This window comes from Aulostomus chinensis, chromosome 20, assembly GCF_037954235.1.
Source record: "Aulostomus chinensis isolate RoL2024-O1b breed Wild chromosome 20, RoL_Achi_v1.0, whole genome shotgun sequence".
NCBI classification, from domain to species: domain Eukaryota; kingdom Metazoa; phylum Chordata; class Actinopteri; order Syngnathiformes; family Aulostomidae; genus Aulostomus; species Aulostomus chinensis.
Window position 1 is genome coordinate 10,999,799 of NC_141339.1, and position 21,739 is coordinate 11,021,537.

Genomic DNA, 21,739 nt, shown 5'->3' on the forward strand with positions numbered 1-21,739 from the left:
TAGTTTTGGAATTAGACACATAGCCCTGAACTACTTTCCTGATCAGGAGTAGTGATTCCACACAGCTGTCTAAAGCCTCATTGTAACCTGGGTTGACAGAATAAAAGCTTCACAAGAAGTGAAAGGTAATCGATTACTCCATTGGAAAGCATTCTCCACCATTTTGAATGGAAAGACTCTAGATTCTGGAAGTTGAGCTGGTAAGATGGAGGTATGCTAACCTGCAGATCTATGATCATTCATTGTGCTAAGCTGACTTGCAATCAGCTGGTCTCTGAGTCTTAACTCCTGAACACACACACACACAGGTGAGAAGCCTGTCAATCTTCTTGTCTTACTCTAGGGGGGCGATGGCTTTATTTATTTCCTTTAATATGAATTTCCTATTACTGTAGGAGACGGGGACATGTTTTCCTACAGTTGCTTCCCTCCACAAAAACAAAGCCCCCATCTCCTTACAGTAGTGAAAGTGAACACTCAAAGTCATGCTGATATGATTGCTACTAAAGAGTGTAAATGTGAAGAAGAATGTTGGTTTAGCAGCAGTCACAGCTGCAGCAGTTTACCACACAGATGCATTTTGGTCTTTACAACTGCCTGTTTGTGTGTGACCTAAATTGTAATTGTCGAGGTTTTTCCTCCAAACACACGGTGTGTGTATACTAACCCTGTAGTGACTCCAGCAGGGACTTTGGGCAGGTCCAGAGCAGGATCCTCTGAGATCTTAATGGCCTCCTTCATGGCAGCCAGCAGACCCTGGCCTCCCTCTCCCCTCAGGGCAGGGCCAAAACACTCTGGACGTCGGATCAACAGCTTCACTACCACATTGGCATTTTCCTCCACACTTTCTCCTGGTATGCAAATACAGCAAGGACAGTGGACGCTGACATTAAACTCCCTCACACACAAAGGTGATTTAAATTATCCCCCAAAGGAGAGCTTTAGGTTCGCTTGAGGGCAGGAATCCTAGAAGGGGTTTTCAGTGCCCTTCTTAATTATTAATCCAGTTATGGGGACTGAGCAACATCACAGTTGTTATTAAGTGTCTCACCCACAAGGACAGTTGGAGTTATAGAGATTTAGTGCTGCTGATGAAGGAAAGAAGACAAAACTAAAGTTACTCAAGTTTCCTGCTTCCTTCTTATAATGTCGTGAACACAAAACATAGTATGTTCTTTTATTTAACTTGTTTCTCTTTCACTTATTTTCCTTAACTAATGTCATTACCACTTCTGACCTCCATGTTTGGAGGTAAAATGAAAGCAGGGTTGTTGTTGTTGTTTTTAAATTACTAACCCATTTAAATGGGTTAGAAGTACTATAAGTACAAAGTCCTGCTGGATACTTAACGTAATGCAGATAATTAATATTAGTGTTTTACCTTTAAAATATAAATGCTGGCTTAGTAACTTTGTGACAGAGTGGATGGGTTTATTTATTATTGTTTTTCTGTAATCGACTTGATATACAGCAGATGGATGCGTCATTGCTAGGACCAGAAAAAGGTCTTTAATCTCAAATTACTCGTGTGTATTCGTGGTTCGTCTATAATATAATCTCTCTCACTCACCAAAGTATACAGTATATATAAAAACAAATATAAGTATAAATAAATATATAAATATAAATATATATAAATATATATACTTTTACATATATACTTTGGCGAGTGAGAGAGCTTATATTATAGACTAACCACAACTATACAAATGAGTGTGTGTGTGTGTGTGTGTGTGTGTGTGTGTGTGTGTGTGTGTGTGTGTGTGTGTGTGTGTACACACACATATATATGAAATTAAATCAGGGATCTGTTCAGTATTTAGGACACATTAATATTTTTTCCCGTCAACATACCATTGCAGAAGACAGCAAACCTCAGGAAGGACAGATAGCGCTCTCCCTCAATAGGGTTCCAGCCCAGGTCTGGGTAACCCTTAGCAACCAGCATGGCACAACTTTGAAGACCGCAGCCTGCCAGGTATGTCACCACCTACACACACACACACGCACACACACACACACACACACACACAGTAATAGTGCTCTGTCTTTCCGACTGTCAGTGTCGGGAACAGAAACAGTTTGTACCAGCTGAGTGAGCTTAGTCAGCAAATGCCTTCAAAGTCATACTTCATCTTTCACTGGAGGGACGTGTGTGGCATGAGGCAACTATTTCCATCTAATTCATTTTCAGCATACGTCAGCGGTGGAAAGCTTTCATAGGAAATCATCCTGGTAGTTAATAATGCAAAGGAATCTGCTGATCAGCTGATCACAGGCACCTCAGACTGCTTCCATACTCCAGTCTAACAACAGTCTAATTTTACACTGCCTGGATAACTACAACACTGACATGAGGTTTAATGAACAGAATAAACACTGAGAAGTCTGACACTCCGATGGTGCACTGCCTCATGTCTGAGACATTAAACTGGATGTTTCTGACTTGAAATAAATAATCAATATTCCAGATATTTCTACTACTGTGTGCTAAATTCCAATCTTCAATTGTGACCCGAGGATCAAGCGGTGAATGCTTGGTTATCAATTATATTTACATTGAAAATGCATCTGCTGAAACATGTTTTGCTTCATCATGTTTTGACTCCTGGAACTACTGCTGCACTCTACCTCAAGAACCATTTGCCTGACTCCTAAGAGGGTTCACTCCTTTTTTGATGTGGTATAAACTGAATCCAGCTTTGTGTTGGTGGCTACTGCAAACTTCCTTGGGGAGCTTTTACATTCCTCGATTGAGTATGGCTGTGGCTGAGCTTTCAACATTCAGTGGATACCCCCCCGGAATTTGTCTAGCGCTAACAAATGGTAACATATCTAGAAGGAGAAAAAGAAAACTTCTAAGTTACTTTTTTTGTTTTTTGTTTTTTAGAATTTCACCATGAAAAGACCAACTCCATCAAATAAAGGCTTTTGATTACATTTTGCCAAAATATGGGCTTATTTCTTTAACTGTTGGTCCAACTCCTATGCAGCCTTACTTAGAGTACGAGAAGTATTCATAATTTAAACCCTAAGCTACAGTTTAGCATTTGCTATCAAAGCCCTGTTGCTCTAGAATGAGCTCCTGCTATGTGGATGTAGTTCATTTTATTGTCTTTTTACCTCTTATTTTATGTTTTCATATTGCATTTACACTGTTAATTTATTGGACTGTACAATTTACTTTGTGCTGTTGTAAAACATTTGTGATGTTTTGAAAGATGCTATACAAATAAACCATATCATTATAACCATTATTCCAGCATGGAAAGCAACAAACCTTCTCCAGGTCGGGTTCCTCCAGGGCCAGAGCCAGGCCGTTGTTATCCATCACTGAAGATGCTGCGACATCCAGCGGAGTAGAGCCACGCATTGCTTCAGAAGCTAAGTCGACACAAGTACATGAAAAAGATACAGGTGTATTATCTATTGTTGCTCTGTTGATTTGTTGATGTGATCGGTTCAAATTTCGACTTTAGTTAAACTTTCATAGAGGCTTAACTCTTGACATTGAGTTTGAAAACTCTATTCTTGAGACAATAGTCACACATTTTAAGGTTGTTATTGTTAATTTAAGGAGAACTGTTATTACCAATAGACGTGCCAAAAAAATTGAAAAACTGTAAGCATTTCTACTATGAGAAAAGTATTCCCTGCATACTGTTCTGATGGATATTATAACGAGTGATTTTCAAAGCTGTTACAAACATCACTACACTATGATTAATGATGTACTCAGTGCTCTCAGATGAACGTCATCACTTTAAATAGATAGCTGGCTTTCTGATGTGCATTTTTTAAAGGTGACTTGCGACAAATACTGAGCAGAAAACTCATAATGTGATGTTTCCACATTAATGTGAACCTAAAGGGCTGAATTACTGTCAAGCATCTAAGTAAAACACAATTGTGCATATTGTTGCAAGGCAATTAAGCTAAACCATAACTTTAATAACTGGCTAAGAACTTTGTTCTTGAAGCTCAAAGGAAACCAAGCTAGATTCTACTTCACCTCCCCGAGGTAAGCAAATGTCAGATTTTTTTTTTGTGTTTGAGATTAAAGAAAGGTGTTTTTCATTTTAATTTTATTTTCTGCCCCACAGATCATGTGAAGCCCTCCTCTTCCTCAGAGAGTTGTTCTTGGAGCCTGGTGACTCATCACTTCTGCCACGCTCACTTAAATAACCATTTTCCACCCTCCCTCTCTCGCCGTTAACCTCTCTCAATCACTCTGGAGCTGATATTTGGAATTAGAGGCCGTTATTTTTCTTCACTGGCTGCATGTCATAATATGGGTGATTAGGTTTGTGCCGGCACCTCAATTAGCTGAAAACTTCTTGCAGAAAGAAGCACCTGTGGTGTTGAGAGAGGGTTTTCTATTATTTAGGGAGCAGCAAAATGTCACTACCCTGTCTCCTGCTGCGTGGAGGACAGTGGGTATAGGAATCTTCTCTGCTCTGCTTTGTGTATGTCCAACTACTTCTGACCGTCTCTTTTTCCATTTTTCAAAAGCCAACCACGTATGGTTTCCTGTTCACTCATTGTATCTTTCTTCTTATCATCGTCCTCCTTTTAAACCCTTTTTCCAAAGCACATGCACACAGGTTTCATGAACCCAGGTAAACATGCTAATAAGAACACTAGTTGAGGCCTTTCCTATTGAAAGTGGATGAGTTGACTGTTTTTTGCTTTTCTTTTCCCCTGGTGCATCATACTCAACAAGGTAAACAAATATTGCCATGGTAGCAAGAAATATGGAGTCTAGTTTTATCTTTCAAACTCAGCTTTGACTGAGCAGATGAACAACTAACTAATGCAGGTTATCTGACTAGTAGTTAAATGCTGATTAAAACTGTTCCCACTGCAGATAAAAACCAGGTAATAGCAGGTTATTTGTTCAGTGGAAAAGGGAGCTATAAAACCGAGGAAAGTCTAATTCAGTAAGTCGATCACTGCTCACCCAGACCAACGCTGCTATTCTCCAGCAGGTAGCTCAGGTGGTCAAACATGGCCTTCTGGTTCTGGCGACTAATACGACAGAAGTAGCACAAGAAACGGCAGCAGCTCGCCACCATCTTGGGGAAGGCAATTTCCTGCAAATAAAGACATGGAAGCACAAGGATGAGCAAAATCAATGCTCAGCTTCTATGTTTAAAAATAAAATCACTAAAAATAAAATCACATCATTCACTATTAGCCAGTGAAGAGTGTATTTTCAGAAATCAGCTACTGTGTGTGTGTGTGTGTGTGTGTGTGTGTGTCTGTCTGTCTGTGTGTGTGCGCCCGTGTGTGAGCTTCTTAACCAAAAAGCTTGGTTTCCCCTAAAAAGTGACTGCAGGAGCACCAGTGGATTTTGATCTAAATTAAAATGTCCAGAGGCAGCCGAGTCTTCTATCTAACTCTGATAAAAGACAAGTTATTATTATTAAAAGTCAAGAATTATAGTGGGTTTGTGGTTCGCAACACAACAACCGAGAAACCATTTTACTCACTTGCACTTTTGAATTTGATGCCTTATCATCAAGTACCTCATCATTTTTCCTACTATGGATTCAGTCTATGGCGTAAATGAAAGTAAGAGGGTGTTCTCACCCTCTTACTTTCATTTTACCTCTGAAGAATTACATTGCATGCATAGCACAAATAATCATCAGTAATATTAAAGTACCAAGTATTAAACTTTCAATCATGCCAAACGTGCGTGTCTACAATAACATTTAATTTAATTATTTTGTTTCTGGGAGCAATTGCACCTTTGAATTGTGTGTTCATTTTAAACTTTCTTTATCCTTGAATGGAATAATGGCATCATAATATTGCATATGTCATGAATAAAGACTTTAAATGAGTAAATCCTGCAAACCTGATCCACGCTTCCAAGCTGTGCTCACTACCACTTTATATGGCTGCTGTAAGTGAACCCAACATATCAAGTGGCAGTAAACCGCTCTGGAAATGATGAGTGAGACTGTGTGATGTGACTGCCAGAGTCAGATGGGAAGGACTGGATGGCTCCCTGAGGTCTGCATGTCTCATGCTTGGCATCAGCTGTGGCATTAAATCACAACAATCCCTTCCAGCTTCTGTCAGCATTGACGGATGAAGGACGGGTAAGAGAGGCTACAACCCCTCTCGTTTACTGGATTTTCTACGTATTAAGTTGTTGTTCTTGGCTGAGTTGGGATAAAATCAGTTTACCACGGGGGGACGACGACAATCTTGTAATGAAGAGTTACTGAATTCATAAATAAATCAGAAAAGGTTACGGTGGTTATTACTCATTGCTGTTTGAGAAGATCATATTTCACCATCTGTGAGATTTATGGCGTCACCACCACTGTACTTGACAAGGTCACAAATTAAAATTCTTAAATATTTTCAGATATATGCAGAAAAGTATTAACAAAAAGGAAAGAAAAAAGAGGGGGTGTGACAGTGGTGCAGTAGTTAGCACTGTTGCCCCACAGCAAGAAGGTTCCGGGTTCGAGCCTCCAGCACGGGATCTTTCTGTGTGGAGTCTCCATGTTCTCCCTGTTCCTGTGTGGGTTCTCTCTGGTACTCCAGCTTCCTCCCACAGTCCAAAGACATCAAGAGGGGACGAGGCTGATTGATACTCTATATTGACTGTAGGTGTGACAGTGAGTGTGAATGGTTGTCTGTCTCTATGTGTTGGCCCTGTGATGGACTGGCAACCTGTCCAGGGTGAACCCGGACTCACGCCTAAAGGATGCTGGGATAGAGAGAGCCCCCCACGACCCTGAACAGGATAAGCAGTAGAGAATGGATAATGGAAAAAAATGAGAAGGGAGATTTTTTTAATATATTTTTCATATCAAGGATCAAATTTTGGCCACCAGCTCTTCCAAGATTGTTTGGTTTTCTCCTTCTGAACAATATTCTTACAAATATAATCACTACAAAGTCTTCACTTGTTACCACACCATGTTGATCCACTTGAAAAAAAAATCCTTTATACCAAACCCACTTCTTCAATAAAATTCACCAGTTCTTCTACACTTATACACATTTTTTTGATGCAGCCCCATTCACTCAGCCAGTGAAGATGCTCAGTCATCCAGGTCATGGAGTCTCTTCTTCTTGTATTATAGTCAACTGGCATATTCACTGAGGCAAGAAATTTGTTTTCCATAGTCGGATTCAAATCTCAAAATGGTGTTTCTATTTTTTTTTCTTAACAGTTTGAGTTTATTCTTAATGAATAAATACCCCCCCCCCCCCCCCCAAAAGTCTTCCTCCTAATCTTTTTCATCATTTCAACCCTTGGCCCTAGTGCTTTCTTTTATGGCACAAACTTCCCTGTCTGGTTCTCTCTGTAGAGCACTGACATTTCATATCCCATCGTGTCGAATCATGTGATGGGTCAAGCAGTTTGGTGCAAAAAACCCAAAACAATTACATTTGTGACATCATCACCATTCCATACTACCAATATCCATCCATCCACTTTCGATACTGCTTGTCCGTTAAGGGTCACATGGTTCACCCTGGACGGGTCACCAGTCTATCACAGGGCCAACACATAGAGACAGACAACCATTCACACTCACAGTCACACCTACAGTCAATTTAGAGTATCAATCAGCCTCGTCCCCTCTTGATGTCTTTGGACTGTGGGAGGAAGCTGGAGTACCAGAGAGAACCCACACAGGAACAGGGAGAACATGCAGACTCCACACAGAAAGATCCCGTGCTGGAGCCGGGACTCGAACCCAGAAAATTCATAATAAATTTGGACGGTGACTCCTCATTTTGAGCTTATAAAACAAGACTGAATCATTGCACTGGATTTTCTTACAATCTACCAAGCACAAAAAGCTCGTTTAATATAATTCTGTTTGCATTTTGCAACAAATCTAAAGATTTGAAGACTAAAATTCAACCTTAAGAGTGACTGCTTTGGTGAAATCCAGCGATATTTAGTGCTACACATTCAAGCCTGATATTTCCGGGTCCATTAGTTTTACTACCTTGAGGCATTTTTGAAACGGCAGAAATTATGGTTTCGGTCCCTCCAGGCAAAGTGAAAGGCAGCTCTTACGCAGGTTCACAAGTATCTTTGGCCAAAAAAAGGCTCATAAAAGCACATATGACACAATAAAAAGCTGCAGTATATCAGGATTGCAAACAAGCTGCTACTCGCGGGCATTTCACTGAGTTCAATCTACCTGTGACTTGTCACCTCCCAGCACGTTGACCATGACCTGCATAACAGTCTCATGCATGCCCAGCACTCTCATCAGGTTGGGATGTTGGTAGAAAACCTTGTTGTTCATGATGTCACTGGGGAGAGAGGGATTTGTTCGGGTCACAGTATACTATTTTACACCTTGTTGGGAAATAGATGAGGGAATTTGTTGCGTCATACCCAAGTCCATCAATCATGAGTTTCTCCTCCTCCTTGCCCATGCGCACTGACAGCAGAGACCTGATCTGTCCCAGAGATGCCAACAGGTTAATAGCATCCTGCACAGACGCGGCACTGATGGTATACGACTTCTTCATGGCCCGCAGCAGCTCGCCAATGCCGTCATACTGTCTCCTCAGCAAGCTGAACATCACTCGGACCAGCTCGGGGTCCTGGATGTGAGACTCCTGGGCCCAGCTGGTTATAGTCTGGGAGATCAACTCCTTCAGGTTGGCTGGAGAGGAGAGCAAGATTTCAATATCCAGACACTGAATAGTGATAGAAGGGGTCATTAAATGATGTACTTGACTTCCTTACTGCAGTGTTCTGTGTACCAAGTCCAGACTGCAGCAGCTAGATAAAGAATATCTACTGCTGTTTTTTTTAATACCAACGATAACTCAGGTAGGAGCATAATCAGGCAACAAAAAAAAAAAACTCAGACAAATAAATAGAAACAAAAATTAGTCTGTTCTCTGGAGTCTGTGGGGATCTCAGTTCATGGTATAAAGCTATCAATCAGGTTGTTTACCAGCATGTTGCTTCCCTTGTGTTTATGAAAAGGAATAACAAAATATATCATAATGTTCGCCGACAAAGCCTCTCTGACTCTCTGTGACACTCTCTGGAAGCATTATTTCGTCTTCAACATTGCCAGCGTGGAATCATTAAATCGCAAAGTTGAGAAAGCCGAGATTTTTTTTTTTTTGCATGTGACAACAGAGCTGAGGTGAGCTCACATGGTGAGAACTACTCTCGGTCCTCCCAGTCATGTAATTAGAGTTCCCCCATGGAGCTTAAGGTTACGGCTGATCTTTGTATTATTTTGTAACCACGAGGCACATCTGTATTCTCACTGAGCAGCAGGGTTCACTTTCTAAAGGGCATCTCACTGGCAGTCTGATTAAAAACTGAACACTGCTTAAAGCCCAAGGTGACAGCTTCAAACCAACAGCTCAAAATCTGGAGACACGATACAGTGCCAAATCATTTATTTACGACTTATTGTTTTACACTGATCACATACACAATGATTTTATATGCTACATATATATTGTTTTACTCTTAAAATGCATTAAACATCTAATATTTTTCACAAACATTTACAGGCCTGGAAATTGCTGTTTTCAAATTTCATGACTTGTCGGGGGTTTTCGTGACTGTTATGAACCCTGGACAGATCACCTACTGTATCATCTGACGCATCGTGACCTTTCAATTTAATTTAGCAAAGCCAGAGAGTACCGGTGCTTAGCAGGAAGTTGCTCATTTACACATTAAGTGGATACAAAAAAAAATCTTAGAAATTCTTTAGGAGTCACATTTCTGCAAAGCTGGTGAATTCAGGTCCCGTATTCACTTTCCTTTGGCTGTTTTTCATGTGATCTAACTGCTCATTAGCTAATAAATGTTCATGAAAAACTGTCTGCCTGTGGTTTAGTGCTGAGCTTTTTCTCTGAAGGACAGTTGAGGTGGTGAGTCAGCTGAAACAGTGGCAATATTGTCTGGACGGCCAAATGAATGAACTGAAATTTATACCCATTTTCATTGTGTTCTTATAGAAATAATCATTTATAGCAATTTAAGTCAGGGCTGGTTCTAGACAGGCATATATAAGGGGGCAGACAGAAATGTGAAGGCGGCATATGGTGGCGACAGAGGCGGGAAAGGGTGTGGTGGTGGTGGTAGGCGGGGTTGGTGGGCTCTGGGTATCTGTTTTTGTCATGTAATTGGACGGCACTTTGGCAGACCTCTACCTTAAGACCTGCCCAACTTGGTCCCCCCTGTCCCACCTGAAGGCTAAGTTTTGTAACTCTTAGGGTCACTGAGGTCAAACCCCCTGACCACGATAATGTGGGAATCTCTCAGGGGGAAAATGAAAAAAACTAAAAAAAAAAAAATAGTTCTCATCAGATTACAACAACTAAAAACTTGACATTTACCTTAATTGGATGGCCTGTATCACATGCATTCAAACCCATCAATAACACTTGCCACTACTTCCAATATTAACAAAACTAAAAAGGGTAGGACAAGTTATTAACAAAAAAAAAATCCCTTCACTAAGTCTTGAAAAACAAAACTGATAAATAGAAAATAAATAAATAAAATAAAGAATAAAATAAAATATCCATCCAGATCTTGACAACCAGCAACATAAAATTTACCTTAATTGGATGGTCTAATTCTCAGATAAATTTGCAAAATAAAATAAGAATAACACAAGACCTCTCAATATAGCCAATATTTACAAAATTAAAAAGGGTTGGCATTGTAATAAATCTCTTTTTTTTGTCTTATTTTCAGCTTGTTTGTTTTGCAAGCAACTGAACAGCTCCACTCTCCTTCCTCATCAATCCAGGCTGCAACAACAGTCTCCTGTTTCCCTTTGCAAAAATTCTGACAAATTTATCCCAATTCAAGTTATTTGTTATGGACTTCTCATGGGCAAAGATCACCAAATTCCTCTTTCTTTTTATGTAAAATGGTGAAATGATAGGGGTTAGGACCCGGGACAAAGGAGAGAAGGAACTCTAACAAGATGCTGAGGACACACCAATTGCCAGGGCTCTTACATACGGTTTATGCAACTCAGGAAAGGCTTTCTTGTTCACACAGTGGGCAGGTTTGTTTCCTTTGAACATTTTTTGAACAGCATCCGCTTTGCCACAAGAACATCGTTGTTCAGACTTACATCGTCTGTGCCAGCCATCACAGCCAGAGGGTGCAACAGGGTGGGATCTAGAAATGCGCAAGATTTGGGTGCAAGACTAGATACAGCTGTCATCAAGTCAATAGTCTTGTGTGAACATTTAGTTTCCATTTCTGAAATGGCCATGTCAAGGATGTTGAGCAGGGATCACTTCAGAGACTGATAGGGGGAAATGATAGGGTCACCAGAGTCTGTATGGCCCAAGGTTGAGAGCATAACACTGTGACCTAGGTGTTTGCTCATTGCTCTCCTTCCCTTTGTTGATGGTGGCTCATCCTCAGCAGCAGATGACACTCCCCAACAATCATCCCCACGGATGTTTAAGGAGTCCAGTGCTGCACTAACTACCTCAGAAGCACGGCACAGATCAGCTGACTGAGACTGTCGAATATCATTTGCTGGTTTCAAGACACCAAGCACCCGCACTAGGAACTTTCCAATTTCAAAGAAGTGATGCCTCTTAATTTGGCATAGCAGGCCTGATGCCTCGGTGCGCAGGTCAACTGCAGCATCGTCATCCTGTTATCTCAGATAAGACACTGAGGATTTGTTCTTGTTTGGCCACAGTGCACCTTGTCACCTCGTGGCTTGTCCATCAGATCTCAAGCAGCCTTTTAAGACAAGATGCATCGTGTTTATTGAGCACATAGTGGTGGTGAAATAAAGTTGTAGACTGAATTAGATAGGCTAAAAAAAATCTTTTTGCACATGGCTCACTCTGCATGGCATGCACAACAACTAAGTGCAGTAGGTGGTTGTAAGGGTGGATGTATGGGACATATTTGTCAAGCTTCTTTTGAAGCAGAGCTTGTACACCACCTCTAACCTGACTCATCAATGAAGCCCCATCATAACCCTGCTAGGTATATTGTCAGCACTGCAGCCAGCATCAGAAAGGTATCTCAGAGGTGATGTACTCTACATCAAGTTGTTGCAAGTCAAGAAACCCAATAAGATGCTCCTCTGGCATGGAATTGCAGACAAAGCGTATTATCACAGAAAAATTGTCCACATTGCACCTATCCCTGGTCCCATCATTTAAGGCAAAACCCAGCAGAATCAGCACTTTCATATTTTTTCTTGGCCTTTCCAAGCACCATGTCAGCCAGTATTTGGATAATTTCATTTTGGATCTCCTTAGATGTGTATTTTGCATTTTTTGGGATACCCTTAGCAATACTTGCTAGTTTCTCATCCTTCTCTAAGGTATATTCCATCAGTTTTAGTAAAAGACTTGAAGCAATGTCATCATCACTACCCGCTGAATCATGTCTCAAAGTTTCTGCAGTCCCACGGAGTCCCAACTCATTTTACACAGAGGCCTTACAGCACTGCCAATACTTTTGACATGGTAATGTTGTTTCAAGTTGTGTTTTACCAACCAACAGTGAATCCACCGCCCCCCTTGTGGCCTCTCTGCTTTTATGCTCTGTCCAGATGGTTGAAGGATGCACATGGTTGTTGCTGGACACATGCCTCTGTTGCCCCTTGTCTGGATCAAGTGCTGCTTTCCAGTTGTGAAAACCAGTTAAAGAAAAAAACTACATCCCTCTCATTAACAGTGCTGCCATATTTCAAACAGGGGAAACAGAAGCATGCATCCCGCACAACTGAGTACTCCAGCCATGGTCGTGTGCAGCACCAGGCAGGATTCAATGATCTTAATGTTGTTAACACGTTTGGGGTAACTACCCAGTATTGGCTGGGATGGTGTATTGCCATTTAAGTCACTGGGTAGCTGAGCAGGTTGCTTTGTGGCAGCAATTGTTGGCAGAAGCACAGAAAAAGCAGTACTTGTTGATGCCACAGGAGTAGATATGCTAGCTGCTGCCTCTGATGTACAAGCTGCAGCAATCATTACGACTGCTATTGGTACAGGCAGGAGCAGCACCACACTTTTTAAAAGCTTGGAAAAAAGGATGCATCTCACCATTTACTTTCCCTTTGTGAGCTCCTGCAAGCTGAGGTGTAAAGTGTTGAGTGAAAAGTCAATAAGGTTTACTAAAATTGCTGTGATTTACAACAGTACATGAAACGAGAAAACTGTGGAGTGGAGAGTTGAAAGCTGGGGCGGGGCTTTGTGTCGGGGTCTGACAGACACAGACACATGTTAAAACAGGCTAAAACGGTGAGAAGAACAATGGGCAGGTCCCTAGTTGACTGCAAATATAGATGTATTTTTTAGTTGTTAATTATCTCAGGAGTTCCTCTGATTTTGACAACGGAGATTTCCTGCTTCTTCAAAGTCCCTCACTGTTGCGCTGCTCATTTTGCTACCCTACCAAATGAAAAAAACTGACACCAGGTTCTTTGCATCCTAACAGTGATTGGATGTTGACTGAGGGCAGAGGGGTTGAGAGGGGTCTGTGTGTGTGTGTGTGTGTGTGTGTGTGTGTGTGTGTGTGTGTGTGTGTGTGCTGCACAGCCTGAGAAGATACAAACACACACAGCAACAGCATGTGTTAAGCATTAGCAATTGTGGGTTAGGGTTAGGGTTAGACATACATAATTTCTAATTTTGTGTTTAGTCAGACAAAACACCTGAGACCCTGAGAACTGCCACGCCCATGCAACTAATTAGCTTAGCATTAGCATGACTACTCTGACTTTGGTGTATTTGATGCCTACTCCTTTGTGCAAAATCAAAACTTTCCCGGTTTTACCAGTTCTAGTCAACACGCGGGCAGCAGTGTTCTGGACCAGCTGGAGAGTCTTTAGGGACTCATTGGTGCAGCCTGATAGGAAGGAATTGCAGTCATCCTACTGGAAGTGACAAAAGCATGGACTCGTTATTCTGTATCTTTTTGAGACAGGATATGCCTGAACTTAGCAATGTTACATAAATGAAAGAAAGTAGTCCTAGAGATTAGCTTAATGTGGGAGTTAATAAAGGACAGATCCTGATCAAAGAGAACTCTTAGGTTCCTTATGGTAGTGTTGGGGGCCAGGGCAGTGCCATCCAGGGTGTCTATCTCATTAGATAGGAGGTTTATAAGGGGTTTTGGGCCCAGCACAATAACTTCATTTTTGTCAGAGTTTAATCAAAAAAAAATTGTGCGTCAACAATGTTTTTAATTTCCTTTAGACAGGCCTCCAGTTTAGTCAGGTGATTTGTTTCATGTGGATGCATTGATAAGTACAGCTGTTTATCATCTGCATAACAGTGAACATTAATGGAGTGTTTCCTTATAATGTGACCTAGAGGAAGCATGTATAGGGTGAAGAGGACTGGTCCAAGCACAGACCCTCGTGAAACACCATAACTGACTGCAGTGATCTCAGAGGAATCATCATAAGTAAGAACAAACTGAGATTGACCTAGTAAATATGACCTAAACCAGTTTAGTGCAGTTCTTTAATGCCAATCACATGTTCCAGTCTCTGTGGAAGGATGTGATGGCCAATGGTATCAAAGCTGCACTAAGATCCAATAAGACCAGCACAGGGACGAGTTTCTCATCTGATGCTAGTAGGAGGTCATGGTAACTTTGACTAGTGCTGTTTCTGAACTATGATGAACCCAGACACCTGACTAGAAATCCTCTAATAAGCTGTTGCTTTGGAGAAAGTCACAGAGCTGTTAAGCAACTGCCTTCTCCAGAATTTTGGAGAGAAGAGGAAGATTTGATATTGGCCTGTTGAGAGTTTTTAAGCAGCTTGGTTGGGATGGGGTCTAGAAGACAGGTGGATGGTTTGGAGGAGGAATTTGTTGGGCCAAGCTCATGAAAGCTAATGGGAATAAAACTATCAAAGTGTTGGTCTGGTCCTTCAGCTGCCTCAAGGGTTTCTGAGGTTATAGGTGCCGTGTTGTCAGCTGATAGCAGAAGGAGATGAATTTTCTCTCTAATAAGTAGAATTTTGTTATTAAAGAAGTCCATGAAATTCTTGCTACCCAGGAAAACAGGAATACTTGGTTCAATAGAGCTGTGGCTCTCCGTCAGTCTGGCTACAGTACTGAAGAGGAACCTGGGGTTGTTGTGTCTCTCGATTTGTGGCGTGTAGTAGGCTGCTCTTGCTATACGAAGGGCTTTTTACTAAGTATACAGCCATCTTGCCAAATTGCATGTGACTCCTCCAGTTTGGAGCAGTGCCATATTTTCTCCAGTTTTTGAGTTTTTGTTTCAGTTGTCTGGTTTCAAAATTGTACCAAGGTGCTTGTTTCCTTGGATTTGCTCTGGTGGGGCAATTGAGTCCAGAGTTTTTCTTACAGTGCCTGCTGCACAAATCGATAAAATGATCAATTTGGGAGGGACTAAGGTTGACAACAGTGTCCTCTGTTATAAATGGGACATGATACTGAATTTAGCACCAATGGAATCGCTTCCTTAAATGCAGCTACGGCCTATCGGACAAACATCTGGAAACTACAGTTTTCCTCAGTGGAGTGTAGTCGATTAGTACAAATTCAAAAGGGATTAATTGATGGTCAGATAAAAGCACGTTTTGTGGAAATATAACTAGATATTCAGCTTCAATTTCATACATCAGGATGAGATCAAAGATGTGGTTGTGACAGTGAGTGGGCTCATGAACAGACTGCTGGAAACCAATTGAGTCTATTGGAGATATAAATGCAGTGCCCGGACAGTCGTTATCAACATCCACATGAATATTGAAGTCACCTAAAATAATGACTTTATCTGTTTTGAGAACTAAACTGGATATAAACTCTTAAAATTCAGATAGGAATTCAGAGTAAGGAGCAGGAGCACGGCTGGATGAGACAAAGTGAGAATCAGGCTTTCAAATTAATTGAAACTTATTTTGGGTTTGGGATTTAATACTAGACTTCTGTCAAAAATGGCAGCAACCTCAACTCCTTGGCCAGAGCCTCAAGGAATAGGAGTGTTAAGGATGTGTCACCGAGTGGGAAAAATATATTAGAAACATAACGTGGTGGTTGGTCATTGACAGAGGGATTCTGTTTAGGACTATGCTTCGGAGAGTCACCCAGCCTCCTTGGTTTACCAGCTGCTCAAGAGCTGTCAGGGAAACGCTAGTCAGAGTTAAGCTAAGGAGGTCCACACCAGTTAATGGGGGCTGGCTAGCTCTAGTGGCTAATTGTTTGGATCCATCGGTGCAGAGCCACTCCAAGAGCCTCAAATACTACAAAAAAACCTACATTTAACACACTTATCAGTATCATCAAAGGAGGCAGAGGAGTAACTAAACATGTGGCACACTGAGCAAAGTAATTATGATTATTATTACGAAGTAATTATGACTAAGCAGGGACGATTGAACTTTAGCTTGCACAACAAGTCAAAGTACGACAATTAATAACACAGTAATAGGAGTTGAGGTCACTCACTAGTTGCAACACATCCATCCACTGTCAGTTGGCGAAAAGTCTTAAAGGAATTTGTGGGGGAAACCTTTTTGGCGTTGTTGATACAGGAATGCTTGCACAAAGACTGCATTAGTTTTCTCTGTGTGGAAAGGTTTACATGGCTGATGGTGCAGGCACTCTACACCTGTAGCTAGCTAGCGAGCACCCAAACCTTTTAACATCTTTTTAAATATTTTTTTTTAAAAAGAGGAGTTCGTTACTATAGGTCCATTACATTCCTGGTAAATAATGCACTACTTAATATTACTTAATACTTTGTGCTTGTGTATTGGCTTCTTCAAGTAAATTGTGAATCTTCAGGAGGTTTCCAGAAGACATGAGTAGTTACCGACAGCATAAAGCATCTTAACTCTGCCTTGTTTAAAAAAAAAAAAAAATTTAAGTGCCAAAGTAGTAATTCTATGCCAGATTACATTTTCAAAGGAATACGGCGTTTAAATGGTTAAAATCCTGAAAATGAACTTAAATGTTTATCATGACAAAGTATAGAGTTGTAGGGAATTTTTGTATATATATTTTGAATTCATTTTATGCTTTTGAACAAAACATTTATATCATTTTCATATTTCATAAAGGTCCAACAGGAACATAAGTACATTGTATGCTAAAAAACAACAACATTGTGAACAGATGGAGATGAATGTTTTTGGCATGTTGATACTGGCGAAAGGATCCAAACCCCCTACCCCCATCCCCCTCCCCCTCCTCTCAATCCTAAACCTTAATTTTGGGGCTTTAGAAGTCAAATTCATCTTCATTGAGCTCCCCCTGCAGCTCGTGGGGACCAAGCATGCCGGGCACCGACATTTGGAGGTTGCGTTTATTTTCCTGGGCCTGGCGCAGAGTCAACTCCCTCTCTTCCAGGAACAGGTGTGAAGTGTCCTCGCCTGTAAATTCCTTGATTTGTACAAGGAAATCCCTTAGGTGCTCCCTGAAAGCAGGGATATTCTTGTTAAGGCTGAACAGCCCCACCAAAAACACCTTCAACTGGGAATCTTGCAAGTGTGGGAAGACTTTCTTCAGCAGGTTTCCAATGTACTCCAGCACATGAACCTGGTTATTGACTGGGATGGCCTTCCCCTTTTCCACCTCCTCCAACATGTGAGCCAGGATGGTGGCGTGCATGGTCAGACGTGCAGTGTGAGACGAATCAGTTACCACTGACAAAATGTTCTGCAGAATGTCAATGAAGTATGTCTGGTAGAATCTCTCTGTCACTGCTTCCGATGCTGACACATTCTGCAGGATAGTGTAGAGGATCTGTAGCCCTGTGTTTGCTACATTCCTCATTGTGTGCTTGACAGCCCAGATTACTGAGTACAGGACAATACTGAACTGGGTGGGGGTAAAGCACAAGAAGGCGTGGAAGCACTTCAAAATGGCAGCTCTGAGGAGGCTGAAGAAATTAATCCTGTGCTCCGGGAACTCCTCAAAGTCCTTGTTTATCATGTTCCAGGTGCAATCAAAGACAGCATCAAAGATTTGGGGAATTTGGCCACTGATGTGGTCCCCAAGGCTGTTCACAATAGTTGCCATGGTGCAGAGGACCTCAGGATCCCTGGCAGCTGGAACGTTCTTCTTGTAGTCTAAAAGTACTGCATCCAACAGGGGGGGCACAAACTTATTTGCCACCACTTGAGGGTTGTCTGAGCAGCTGACCCAGCCAGAGATCAGCTTCAGAGTCTCTCTCTTCACCATCATCATGCTCCGGATCAGGGGGCACTTGGTCACCATCTCCCCATTGTTCTGGATGACCGTAGAGATGGTTTCACTGAGATACTTGTAAACGTTGAGCATGTTGAGGTAAATTTGTCCCAGTTGGACTATAAACACATGCCCGATGGCTTTGCAGGCTCTGACATTTATCTTGAGGATGCCCCCCAGCTGATGCAGTGTCATTTCTTCTTTGAGGATATCTACATTCTTGGTGGCCTGCAACATTATTCTGTCCCACTCCTGATTAGGCAGCCTCATGTACTTCTGAATCAGCTGCACCTGAACTGCCTGGTCTTCTTGAGCAGCAATCATGTAGCCAACTGCCTCAAAAAACGTGTGGATCTGCTGTGGCTGCAGGTCACAGATGATGGTGTCGATGCAGCGGAGGATCTCATCGATGAAGGGCACCGCCTCACCCTCCTGAACTTGAACAAAACTCTGTCGACACTTCTTTGCGACCATGAAAAAGGTGTCGCAAGCCATGTCTTGCACACCATCATGAGTCTCGTGCATGAATTCGAAAAGTTTTACAACAACAACCTTTAGTAACACCCAGTGGGCTCTCAGGAAGCGAGGGTACTGGCCAACCACATACATCATGTTGGAAGCTACGATGACCTTGTCTTGGCCTCTCTTCTGCTCACAGAGTTTCAGAAGGCCCTTGAAAACAATAACAAGGAAATTCATCTCATCGTCTTCTTGCATTGCCCCACTGATTGAACCGATTGCCCAGCAGAGCGCGTTCAGGTTTCTCCAGCCCCAGTCAGACATATTAACCTGGTTTTGGAGCTTCTCTGTCATGATCCGTTGAGTGTCTGCATAGTCCAGGTGGGTGAGATACACAAGAGTCTCTCGCATGGTCTTATATAGGTTGATGGCATCTGTGTCTTTCATGAACTCTCTGACCACCTCACCGTGGTCATTCTCTACCACAAGCACCTCCTTTGGTTTAGCCATGCGGCTCACCATCAGTGAACGCACATGTGAGAGGACACCCAGGTAAAGTTGTCTGCGTGGCGGGACGCAGTGCAGCAGAGGGGTTGCAGTGGAGGAGACAGAACACTCTCTGTAGAGCTCTCCTGCGAGATGGTTCCAATATTCAAGGCAAATTTTAAAGATCTCTGTTTCCTCCACCTTTGACAAAAGTAACATATAATGGAGGGCTTCCATGAGCACCTCTCGCAGGTTGGGCCTCCTCTCTATAAACTGACCGTGCACTTTTTGGAAGGTGCACAAAAATAAGCTGAGATTGTGAATGAAGTTCTGCTCTTCATTCTTTGCTTGGTCATAGGCCAATCTTACATCTGTGTTCAGAGGTAGTATTTGTTTAAGCAGGCACATTGTTTGGGTAAACAATGTGACAAACTTCTCCTCATGGTTTGTGACACTGACTCCAGCAATTTCCGTCAAGCACCTCAGCACCACATTGCGAAACATGGGCACGTTCAGGAATTTGACCAAATAGCTGATGAGGTTGGACTCAAAGATGTAATCGGGTATCCCGTACTCAGCTCCAAGAATACAGTGAAGCAAGTGAAGGAGGGTCTCCAGTGTGGTGTACACCAACTGAGCATTCTGAGAGTTGTCCATCACAAACAAGCACAGCCTGAAAATTTGGGGAAACTCATTCCGCAGGTGCTCCTTCAAGTGCTTGGCTTTCAGTTGGGTCATCTGGCCGCTGGAGAAGTCAAAGACCTCCTCGCTGAACAGTTTGAGGATGAGCATGTTGTTTTCACAGAGGCTTTCACCCGTCATACTGGCACGCACAATGTCACCTATGAAGTTGGGCCAGTTGTTGGGCCATTCGTGCTTCAGAATCTCAACTAATACCATGTTGAGTTTGAGAAGGCACACTCTCTCTTTCTCCTTGTTTGTGGGATGAAGAGAAATTTCAATAACTGTCTGTACGACAAACTTCTTGATTCCTTCATTCTGATTCCTTGGAAGAATCTTCCAACGAGTTTTAACAAATTGCTCTAGAATCTGCAGGGCGTAATACTTTGCCTGCGTGTTCCTAGAGCTCTGCAGGATTTTGTCAACCTTGGTCCAGGCATCTGGATGGTCCTTAAGGTTGTTCAGCAACTCCTGGGCTGCTTGTTGCTGAGGTCCAGTGCCATGGTGCATGGTGTTGATAACATTCTCCAGCAAGTTCATGTCCAATGGCTGACTGAAATCCAGCAGCTTACTGGCTGGATAGTTTTTGAACATTGTCGTTGCCTGTATAGAGATTCTAGGAATCAAACACTACGAATGCAATTGAATTTGAATCTTTCATTTATATATCCTTGGATGACTGTCTGAGATGACTGTCTGAGATGACTGTCTGAGATGACTGTCTGAGATCATCACCGTCCTGTGTAATGTCACAAAGCCTCTCAGATCAAAGATCACTGTGTTCTCAGAATTCTACCTTGCTGGTGGTGGTGTGTGTGTGTGTGTGTGTGTGTGTTCTTGTACTTGCTACAAATTGAGGACAAGAATATCTATTTAACCAACAGAGTGAGGACATTTTTGGAAAGTGAGGACATTTCACCCAGTCCTCAAATCTTCAAAGGGCCGTTTGAAGGTCAAGACTTGGTTTTAGGGTTGAGGTTAGAATTAGGCTCTGGTTAGGTTTAGGGTCAGGCAGTCTGTTGAGATGGTTAGGTTTAGAGTGAGGGGCTAGGGAATGTATGACATCACTGAAAGTCCTCACAAAGATACAAGGATGTGTGTGTGTGTGTGTGTGAGTGAGTGAGTGAGTGAGTGAGTGAGTGAGTGAGAGAGAGAGAGAGAGAGAGAGAGAGAGAGAGAGAGAGAGAGAGCAAGCATGTTTTGTGTGAGACTTCTGATGCTGAGTAGCTTGTCACATGATGCCACTGACAGACTTACAGACTGTGTTGAGTTTATCTTGCATTTTTTCGTGACATAAACGCATCAGCACCCAAGTTGGTCTCCCGCACTTTGCAAGTGATGCTAAGTTGCTAACTAACAAGAATTTCTGCCTCACCTCTGGGTGAGCTAACCTGTACGGTGGCATGTATGAACTATTCTTTCCCTGAAAATAAATCTACACTGCTGTTATAAATGTAAAAGCTGACCAAGAACATGCTGCAAAGCTTGTAATGATGACTCTCAGGCTGCAAAGTTTTGCTCCAGAAAAAAATCCCACACTACACATTAATGTGCACGCACACACACACACACCTCACAGTAACACAATATGCAACACCTACAGTATGTCACAAGCATTAATACCAGGTTATGCACTACTACTTCAACTGCAAATCTAGAAACACGCAAGTGCGTGCAAGCAGGGCCTCACACCCCGCCCGTTGGGGTGAGTCGTAACTCAGAGGACTGCAAGGGCTGTGGCACCAGCAAAGTTTGGATTTTTCAAAAAGAGGAAAGCTAACACAGCCAGTGTGTGCTGCAATACTCACTATTTTCTTTCACCAGCTGGCAGTACAGGACACACTAACACACCTGCACCTCGAGGTCATGTTTCCAGCGTGAAATACACCAAAACCACAAATTGGCGCTAGCATGCCAATGC

General features: G+C 42.2%; 1 protein-coding gene and 1 pseudogene across 3 annotated transcripts in view; both read right to left on the minus strand.

Moving 5' to 3' along the window:
• ryr3 (ryanodine receptor 3) overlaps nucleotides 1-21,739 on the minus strand; it is a 117,101-nt gene that overhangs the window by 41,053 nt on the left and 54,309 nt on the right. For all 3 annotated transcript variants that reach the window (XM_086190243.1, XM_086190244.1, XM_086190245.1), the window contains 6 exons: nucleotides 8,387-8,660; nucleotides 8,187-8,301; nucleotides 4,961-5,093; nucleotides 3,281-3,384; nucleotides 1,855-1,990; nucleotides 668-851 (listed from right to left, as the gene is read on the minus strand). In XM_086190243.1, coding sequence (XP_086046369.1) covers nucleotides 668-851; nucleotides 1,855-1,990; nucleotides 3,281-3,384; nucleotides 4,961-5,093; nucleotides 8,187-8,301; nucleotides 8,387-8,660 — 946 coding nt within the window. The remainder of the gene's footprint in view (nucleotides 1-667; nucleotides 852-1,854; nucleotides 1,991-3,280; nucleotides 3,385-4,960; nucleotides 5,094-8,186; nucleotides 8,302-8,386; nucleotides 8,661-21,739) is intronic.
• Nucleotides 17,194-20,438, minus strand: LOC147242792 (exportin-1 pseudogene; annotated as a pseudogene).